Genomic DNA, 9,594 nt, shown 5'->3' with positions numbered 1-9,594 from the left:
CCGGGGGCCCCGACTCCTCCTCCCGCCCAAAAGTGCCCCTTTCCACCCCCCCCGCCGCGGCTCCCAGCTGCGAGCAGCGCTCAGCTTCCGCGGGCGACCCCTCCGCGCCTGCGCTTTGTCCCACGCGGGGCTCCGCGGTTCCCCGCGGCCGCCTCTCGCCGTGCCGGCAGCATCGCCCCCACGCCGCGGGGCTCCCGGGGCGGGACCGGGCTCCGCCGACCGGGCTGGAGCCGCCACGGCGGGGAGAGGACGGCCTTGGTTTGTTTCGGTTTGGGGAATGACTCATTTATGCATTATGTGGCACTGCTGAGGTACAGGGAGGACCCACACACACATACGCAGATTTATCCCACCCGCGGCGGTGCTCCTACCCCCCCACGCAGGGCCAAACCCCACGGGAGAAGGGGCTGTCTTCAATCCTCGCTGAGGATTAATTTTTACATCGCATCCCGACGCGAAGCAATTAAATTATTCGTTTCAAAATACTTATTCCGCCTCCCACCCCTTTTCCTCCGGAAGACCCTCGTTTCACAGGAGCACGAACGAAGCTGTCCACGCGTGCTGGGTTGCGCTGGGGTATATTGGGCTACCGGGAGGAGGGGGGCCGCAGGGGCGTGTTTTTCTCCCGTGGAGGAGCCGCACCCCGGGGGAACCTCATACCGGTGCGGGGAAGCTGCTGCTCTGGGGAAGGAGCGATCGATTCCGCGACCGCTCAGCGCCCAGTGTGGCCGCAGCCTAATTCGAGCTGCATTATCTTATTTAAAAAACAAAAACAAAACTCAGAAATTGCAATTATAATTGTCTCGGGTTACGGCAAATGCCATTATGTTGAGAAACGGCAGGAAAACAATGCCGCGAAAATGCGAATCGCCTTGCTTAATAACGCGCTGCTGCTGCACGGTCCCTGCGCGCCCGCGGAAGACTCTCAGCGCCCGGATGCGGGGGGGAGTGGGTCCCTCGCCGGCACTGGGGGATTTGGGAAAGTGTGAGCTGCTGGGGACGTGGGGGGGGGTCCCCTTTGCGTGATGGCTGCAGCTGATGGGTGGGAGCTGCACACTCCGGAGGTGCGTGGGTGCCTGGGGGTCGTGTCACGCACACGGACAGGAACATGCAGGGGGGATGCAGCGTAGCTGGGAAGCAAGCCGGCAGGCTTCTATGTAGAAAAGGAGTTAAACCCCGCCGTTGTCCTTTGATTTAGGAAACGGCTCATCCAATTCAGTTCCAGATTATTCAGGGGCAGACTGCCTCGCTCGCTCCCTCTCTCCCCACATCAGCCCAAACATCTTGAAGTAATCAGCAGCTGAGAACGGAGACGTCCCCCTGGCATCTCAGGTTAAAGAAGGAGGTCCAGGAAAATGTGGTAGAGCCATTACAAGAAACCTGAGATGCATTCATCAGAGACTCCAATTGCCATCGCATTAGGATTGATTAGAGACCAGCAGTACCGTAATGACCCGGAAAGAGGGGCATACGGGGATTATTAATATCAGACTTCAAAAAAAAAAAAGGGAGAAAAAGAAGGAAGGAGGAGGGAAAATTTAAAGAAAACAAAAGCGCATCGCGGGACTGCTGCTCGTACGCAGACTTACCTGAGGAGCACAGGGACGGATGATAATTTTCTAACTTCTAGGGAAGAAAAAGCAAACAAACATGGAAAAAAAGAGACCACCTCTGAACCCCATGAAATCGCCCGCTCCCAGAGCGGCTCCCTCCGAACCCCTCAACGCCGCGGCCCCGGGGCAGAGGCGGCTCGGGGGGGGCCGGCCCGCGGCCCAGCTCACCCACTCGAACCAGAGGAACATGGTCCTCCGGCCGGCGAGAGCAAGGACAATTTCAGGAGCCTCCAAAGAGGAGAAAAGGAGACCTCGCTGGCTCGTCTCCTTCTCAGTTCCCTGCGCCTAAACAAATCAGCCCCTCCTGGTCTCGGTTTAAATGTAGCTCACTGGATAATTAACTCCATCTTTCCAGCCCTGCTTTAACTGTTTATTTAGTGTCACCCCGTATTACCATCACTAGCACTTTCCTCTGAACAGGAGGAGCTGGAGGGTTTCACCTCCCAAAAGGAAATTCTTCGTAGCTTAAAAGAATCAGCATCCAGGAGGTACATTAGCGAGCAGGAAAGGGGGGAGGATAAGGAAAGGGGGTCCCACGGTAAAAACAAGAGAAAATAAGGATGTGGGGGGACAGGGACAGAAAGACGTATCGGCCCTCGCAGAGAAAAACCAACGCGTGATCACCTCTAATCCTTTGAAAAATGTCCCGGTAAGTGCGCAAAGAAAGAGCCCTTTGTGCCCTGGGGGATCGCCCCCGCCACCCCGCCGGGGCCACGCCGGGAAGGCCTTAACCTACCCCCCCGGGAAGGCCTTATCCTGCCCCCCCGGCCCCGCGCAACCCGGCCCTCCTCCGGCAGCCCCGGCCCGGCCTGACCCCGCTCGGAGCGAGGGGAACCTCGCTGCCAGGTACCCCCGGGTGGGACCCGGGCAGGGACCCGGCCCCCACCCCGCGGACACTGGTTTTGTTTTTACAGGTGTCTGGAGGGCAATTTACTAACAAGTAATTAAAGGTTGCACCAGTTTGCAAGCGCGTCGGGCCAAAGGTTCCCTGCAAGACAAGAGGGGATGCATATGGAGTGGAGTTTGTCCTTCCTCATTAAAAAATAGAATAATAAAGGCAGGGAGGGAAGAGAGGGAGAGAAAGAAAATACAAATCCTTTATTGTTTAGAAACAAGCCAGGGAAGCTGGCTGTCTCCCCTGCGCCTCGCATTCGGCAGGGAAGGCAGCGCGGATCCGGTATCACGTTGCAGATCTTCACTCGAGATAACGAAATGCGATCTATTTTTCAGAACAGCAAGTGGATGGGAAAGGAATCCTCTACAACACAAACCTCATTGACTTAATGGGTCGGTTTTGGATTTCGCCTTCGAAAGGTTCGGAAAGCGGCAGCGTTGTGTTACTGCCCCGCCGGCTCCCAGCCTCCAGCCCCGGTTATCATCACGCCGAGACGAGGCACCGAAAAAAATGCCGCCGATTTTATTTTGTCGCGCTATTTGTTTCCCTCACAGCCTCACACTTAAAGAAAAAAAACCATTAAATTTATTTTCGGTTGGAGAAGAGGTTTATTTCTAAGGTTGGGGGGAGATGGAAGGCGTGTTCGGTTTTTCTTTTTTGCTTTGTTTTGGTTTTTTGGCGAAATCGAGGAAAACCGGCAGAGCGTTGCGTGGGATCCATCTTCATCCCCGCTATGCGCTGGATAACGCTGCATCGAATAAATAAGCGAATAAATGAATATCCAGCACAAACAGAGGTGGTCGTTGCCTCGGCAAGCGGGGCAAGGCGCGGAGGCCCCCGCGGCCGCGCACCGGCCCCCTCGGCCGCCGCCTCCGCACCGCGGGCGCGGAGCTGCCAGGCCCCGGCGGCGGATGGAAACCCGGCGTGGGGGGGCAAAGCCAAGCACTTTGCCCGGGGTGGAAACGGGGTGACCCGTCCGGGCTGCTCCTTCCCAGCCGAAAAGCCGACGAGCGAGGAGCGGCCGGCGGCAGCTCCGCCGTTGTGTTGTTACTGAGTTATTTGTATCTGCCTTTTCTTTCCTTTTTTTCTTTTTCTTTTTGAGCGACACGAAACCATATCTTTTTTTTTTTTTTTTGGGGGGGGGTGGGGGTTGCTGCTTTTAAGAGGCTAAATGGGGTGGTTTGGGAATTCATTTACCTCTTTTCGTGGTTTAAAGTGAACGGTTTCCAATGTTTAGGAACACCAACCCCGGGCAATAATTAACATTGATGCTGATCAGTTCTCGTCTGCAGCGTTTAACTCCCAGGTAGAGCCCAGTGAGTCCGTCCCCTCCTTCTGTGAAAGTTGGTGACACAGAAGAATAAAGTCCCGCTCGGAAATCACGGGGAAGCCTCGGATCAGCCCTCGCACGTCCCTGTCAGCTCTGTCGCCGGCCGCGTCGGGATAATTTGCCTATTCCCAGCAAGAACGATGTTTGTTTTGCTCGGCCTTTTGAAGGAAAAGGAAAAAAAAGACAACCGTGAGGGCAAGAGAAAACCGCTCTCGTTAAAATGGAAAGGAGCTTTGCTTTTCTCTCCTCCTCATCCTGAAGATATAAGCCCTCAGGTCCGTGTTTTTCCCGGACTGAGCACCTTATTAGACAGAAAAAACCCCACCAACATTAAAAATAAATAGCAATAAAAAGGAGGGATGGGGAGCCCATCTCGCAGCTGGGCAGGACACTGCTCCTCCAGGACGTGGCCGCGGGCGGCTGCGAGCCCATGCGTTATAATTCTGCGCACTTGCTCCAGACTTTAGGGTATTAGTTGATTTTAGAGCCGGGTTTAAGGCTCCGTTCCGGTCCCCACACAGCTGCCTTGTCAATAAGGATCTGTTCCAAGCAGACATTCCTTCTGGGAGGACATTGCAGCTCTTTAAGACTTCATCTGCAACATCATAACTACTAAAATAAAATGGCAAGGGAAAATTACCAGACACATGGTCATGGGATACAGAAGTGTCCTGACTCCAGCTCACATAGTAAAGTCACTGTACAGACTGGGTGGCAGGGGCTTATTTTAAACAGCCCCGAGACGCGAAGTACATGGGAGAGGAGAAAAAAAAAAATCTAGGATTAGGAAAATATCGGGACTGGCCTTTCCCATATCGTATCGCGACAAGCGGAGCGGGCAGAGGCTGCGGGCAGGGAGCGGGCAGCGGGAGCGCCGCCGGCTCCGGTTGGAGCCCTCCTCAGCCTCGGCCACAAACGGGCAGCTCTTAGCTTCAAGCATTTAAAGTCAAATAAATCCGAATGTCTTTAGAGAAGACAAACAGGTTTTAAAGAGCCTCGCGATGGTTATTAGCACCCGCGGAGTGAACTCGTTCGTGAATCAAAAGCGTTCAGGAGTGTGCTTAAAATACTGGTTTCGACTTATCTAATCAAAGATAAATACAGTCATAAAGACACCCTCTTCCCACCGCTCCCCTGCCCTTATCTCACCGCATTGTCCTCATCTCCCAACCCGTCCCGGCTACTGACAATGGATTATCTTTGCTTAGGGAGCCTAATTGTTTTCTAATTTTTTAAAATAATTGCTTTTGAGCGAGGTGTGCAAATGAGGATTAGCGTAATAGAAGCGCCGCCGGTCGGTGCAGTTTCTCTGCCCGCCACCCGTACGGCTGCCGCGGGGGCTCCGCGGGGCTGCCCCCGACCCGCTGCGGCGATCCGCCGGGACCTCCCCGCGCCCAAGCGGCGCAGAGTGGGAGGCAGGGGACGCGGATGGGGGGGAAAGAGAAGGCACAGGGGTACCGCGTATGATTCAGCTATTCACTAAAGCATTATTTATTCATCCCCAGCATTAAGGTAATTAAATACGGGCTGCCTTGGCATGGGGACAGCAGGCGGGGGTTGGGGGGAAACACAAATTGTTTGTGGGGAGAAAAAAAGAAGAGTGGAAGAAAGATAAAGTCCGCAGGGAGCGGCTTCCCCAGGGATGCGCCCAAGGGCTTCCCCCCCCGCAGCCGCCACCGGGGCCGGGACCGCACCCGCTCAGAGGCAGCGGTGGGAAGCGCAGCCGCGGCGGCCGAGGCCGGGGCCGGGTCCCCGTCGCCAGGCTCCGCCCGCCCGTGCCGAGGCTCTGCCCGCCGGGCCGGGCTGGGCTGGGCTGGACTGGGCTGGGCTGGGCCCGGGCTGGGCTGGGCCCGGGCTGGGCTGGGCTGGGCTGGGCTGGGCTGGGCTGGGCTGGGCCGGGTCGGGCCGGGCCCGCCACGGTGGGGGCCGAGCCGCGGGCGCCCAATCAGCGCGGCGCGGGGGCTCGGGCACTTTAAGCGCGGCAGCGGCGGAGCGGGGACAAAGTCCCCCCGGCGCCGCGACCAGCATCCCCGCTCGACCGCCCCCGGCTGCCACCGCGCCTCCCCGCTCTGGGGCCGCGACCGGGACCAGGACCGGGACTGGACCCGGCGGGCGGCTCTCCCCCGCCCCTCCGCCGCCGCGCTCCCGCGGGGTACCCACCGCCTTCTCCTCCTCCTCCTGCCGCCTCCGCGCCCGGCCATGTCGATGCTGCCGTCGTTTGGCTTCACGCAGGAGCAGGTCGCCTGCGTCTGCGAGGTGCTTCAGCAAGGGGGGAACCTGGAGAGGTTGGGCCGCTTCCTCTGGTCGCTGCCGGCCTGCGACCACCTGCACAAGAACGAGAGCGTCCTAAAGGCCAAGGCGGTGGTGGCCTTCCACCGCGGGAACTTCCGCGAGCTCTACAAGATCCTGGAGAGCCACCAGTTCTCCCCCCACAACCATCCCAAGCTGCAGCAGCTCTGGCTGAAGGCTCACTACGTGGAAGCCGAAAAACTGCGGGGCAGACCATTGGGCGCCGTCGGCAAATACCGCGTCCGCCGAAAATTCCCTTTGCCCCGAACCATCTGGGACGGCGAGGAAACCAGTTATTGCTTCAAGGAGAAATCGCGGGGCGTGCTACGGGAATGGTACGCACACAACCCCTACCCGTCCCCCCGGGAGAAGCGGGAACTGGCCGAAGCCACTGGTCTCACCACCACCCAGGTCAGCAACTGGTTCAAGAACCGGAGGCAGCGGGACCGAGCGGCAGAGGCGAAGGAAAGGTACCTGCCACCCACCTCCCTCTATTCTCCCCGTACCCCCTTTTGCCCCCACGAAGGGAGCGACCGGGAGCCCCGGGAGCGCGGCGAGCACTCGGCGGCGGATGGGACGGGAGCGGAGAAATATCTCACTCCCTCCGATTTTTTTTTTCTTTTAAATTTCCTGAAGCACTTTCGTTTCTCTCCTCACCGGGGAAACCCGAGTGGGTTTTCCATCCCAGACCCATTGGACCCCGTTCCCCGCTGCCCGACCCCAGCTGCCCGGGGGGGTACAGCGAGCCCCTTACCTGCCTTTCCAGGCCGCTCCGCCGCCTTTGTTTGCTGCCTGCCACCCCGACTAAACCGCGAACGATGCGGCCCCGGAGCCGCCGGGGAAGCGGTCGGGATGCCGGGTCGATTATTGCCTGGGGTCGGGCAGGGTAGTTCCGAAGCCCAGAGGAGAGATGCAGCCCCGGGCTGGACAGGGGAGGAACCGGAGGGAGACCGGGATCGGGACGCGCTGGCCGGGCCGAGCCGCCGCCCCGTACCGAGGCCACCCCGGGCGGCGCCGTCCGGGGTGGCCTCGGTACGGGGCGGCGGCTCGGCCCGGCGAAGCTGACAACCACCAAGGGCATCCTCCCTGCTTTTTATCTCCTCCAGCAACCTCCCCACCAAGCCTCCTAGAGAATATTCTGCACACTGCTCGTCCTCGGGCGGTACTTTCATTTTTACCTAAAAAAAAAATAAAGTTGACCCCCGCAATTCCCCTGTGCTCCCACTTTTCCTCCTCACCGAAATTATCGGGCGGTGCGGTGGACACCTATATATAGGAGGGTGAAAAGAAATAGGGACGATCCGTTATGAAAATATTAGATGCCTTTCTGCTCCCACGATGAAGTAAAACGCAAAGGATTAACTGGGGGCATTAGCACAGCGCCCATCCCCGGCGTCTCCCGCCCGCCGTAACAAGCCCGTTGGGTTTTCTTGCCTTTCTGCAGGGAGAACACAGAAAACAACAACGCGGCCAACAACAAACCGAACCAACTCTCGCCTCTGGATGGGAGCAAACCCCTCATGTCCAGCTCCGAGGAAGAATTTTCTCCTCCCCAAAGCCCGGATCAGAACTCGGTCCTGCTCTTGCAGGGAAACCTCAACCACACCAGGAGCTCCGGCTACTCCCTGAGTGGCTTAGCCGCATCCCAAACCCCTCACAGCCTCCAAGGCCACCAGCTCCAGGACTCGCTGCTGGGACCCCTCACGTCCAGCCTGGTGGATCTGGGATCCTAAAGGCCTGCGGCGGGCGGCTAGAGGAACGGGAGAGGAGGTTTCGCTCGGGGACAGAGGCTCTGGGTTGTACATAGAGGACAGCACCCGTTTTTACATCTCACCCGCTGATTCTTGACAGGACTCTCGGCTTTTTTCACACAACCCCACATCGGCTCCTGGTCCAGTTCCCCTAAGCGTCTCCCACTATCATCTTTTTGTTTTATTTTTGTTTTTGTTTTTTCAAGTAGCCAAATGCAGCGAGCGGCAGAAACCCTCAGCCTTTCGAGTTCAAACGATCTGGTCCCAGCGGGAATTACAAAAAAAAAAATCCCCAAACCTAGATGGATCCGATTCCATCCAAATAAATCCCAGCCCCGCAGGAGCGGTGGGGCAGGGGTGGCCGGGCAAATCGCGGCTCCTGCCGCCCTGGTCCCCGCAGGGCCGGCGAGGAGCTGGGACGGAGGCAAAGGGAGCAAACGTCTGTACCGAGCTCTGTGGCGGAGCGGGAGGAGGGAGGGGAAGTTACGTTTACATTTTTCATATTTAGCCTTACCAGAAAGTTTCAATGTAGTTTAAATTTAAAAAAAAAAAAAAGGTAAAAAAAAAAAAGGCAAAAGCTGCAGTATTAGAGTTTTAACAAGTGCCTATGTCTTAGCGCGGCTGGGCGAGGCGGGCAGCGAGCGAGCTCCCGTGGGCCCGCGCCCCCCCCGCTTCCTTCTCCTCGGTGGTGAAATGCATCGATGTGGCTAAAAATTAGAATAAGAATAATATTAATAAAAGTCTCCTGTTTTCTCCTGAACGAGTATTCCTCAGGCTGCCCCGCCGGCTCCGCGTTGCCTTCTCCCGTCTGTCTCCGCTCGCCGCCTTCCTCCTTCGGCTTGCAGAGAGCCCGCAGACGACGCTGTCTGTCTCGAGTATTTGTTACCAAAAATCGCATGTGCTTTCAGGTTTATTTTCTATTGTACCTAACCAGTCTAAATTAAAACAACGCTGATGATGGAACATCCAGGCTGCGCTTTTCTTTGCAGGGGCGAGCCTGTGCCCCTCTGCCCAACCTTAACCCCCTGCCAACGGGGAGCATCGGAGGCGCTTCGGGGTTGCAGGGGGAGCCGGTACCTTCGTAACCGAGGAAGGAAGGGGAGAGGGGACTCGCCGGAGCGGAATGCGTGGGGTTGCCCCTTGGGAGCCGGCGCCTGGCCGGGAGGGAGCTGCTTGTCCCCGCCGCTGTTGGGGCCTCGCTGCGGCCAGGCTGGTGGTGTCGGTCCCCCCTGTTAGCGTTTTGCATCATTAAGTGCGTGTTTATTTAAGTCGCTGCAGTGTTTATTCTCGGGGTCTTGGGCCATGGAGAAATGTCACCCTCTGCAGGAAGGTCTTGCCTGGCCGGAGCGCTCCGAGTCCAGCCCGCTCGCTCCCCAATGGCGCCCGCCGTCCCCGGCACCCGGACACTCTCCGGAGTCCCCGGCAGACCCTTCAGCCACGCCGGGACGGGGCGGCGGATCCGTCCTGCCCCTCGTCCTCCTCGGCTCCAGCTACGGGAGCGCCCGGGCTGCGGAGGTGGTTGTCATTGCCCTCCGGCCTGGCACCGGTCGCCCCCTCGGAGCGCCCAGCCCAGATCCCTCGGGGCTTCCTGTACCCCCGACTCTTTGTGGGGGCATGACCGGGGCAGTGGGGGACCGCCCCGAGCCCGGGCAGGACCCGAAGCGGTTTCGTGGGAGCAGCGTGGAGAGCGCAAATCCCGCGCGGATGGGCGCGCAG

General features: G+C 58.4%; 1 protein-coding gene across 1 annotated transcript; it reads left to right on the top strand.

Annotated features, from left to right (window-relative positions):
- Positions 1–5,757: 5,757 nt before the first annotated feature.
- On the top strand, positions 5,758–8,836 carry SIX1 (SIX homeobox 1). The gene is made up of 2 exons (XM_080345880.1): positions 5,758–6,597; positions 7,572–8,836. Exons 1-2 carry the CDS (start codon positions 6,038–6,040, stop codon positions 7,858–7,860), a joined length of 849 nt encoding a protein of 282 aa, XP_080202006.1. The 5' UTR covers positions 5,758–6,037; the 3' UTR covers positions 7,861–8,836.
- Positions 8,837–9,594: the final 758 nt, after the last annotated feature.

The sequence above is a fragment of the Nesoenas mayeri genome (genome assembly GCF_963082525.1).
Source record: "Nesoenas mayeri genome assembly, chromosome: 5".
NCBI lineage: Eukaryota > Metazoa > Chordata > Aves > Columbiformes > Columbidae > Nesoenas > Nesoenas mayeri.
The sequence above is the reverse complement of the archived record's forward strand: the minus strand, read 5'-3'. Positions and strand labels throughout refer to the sequence as shown.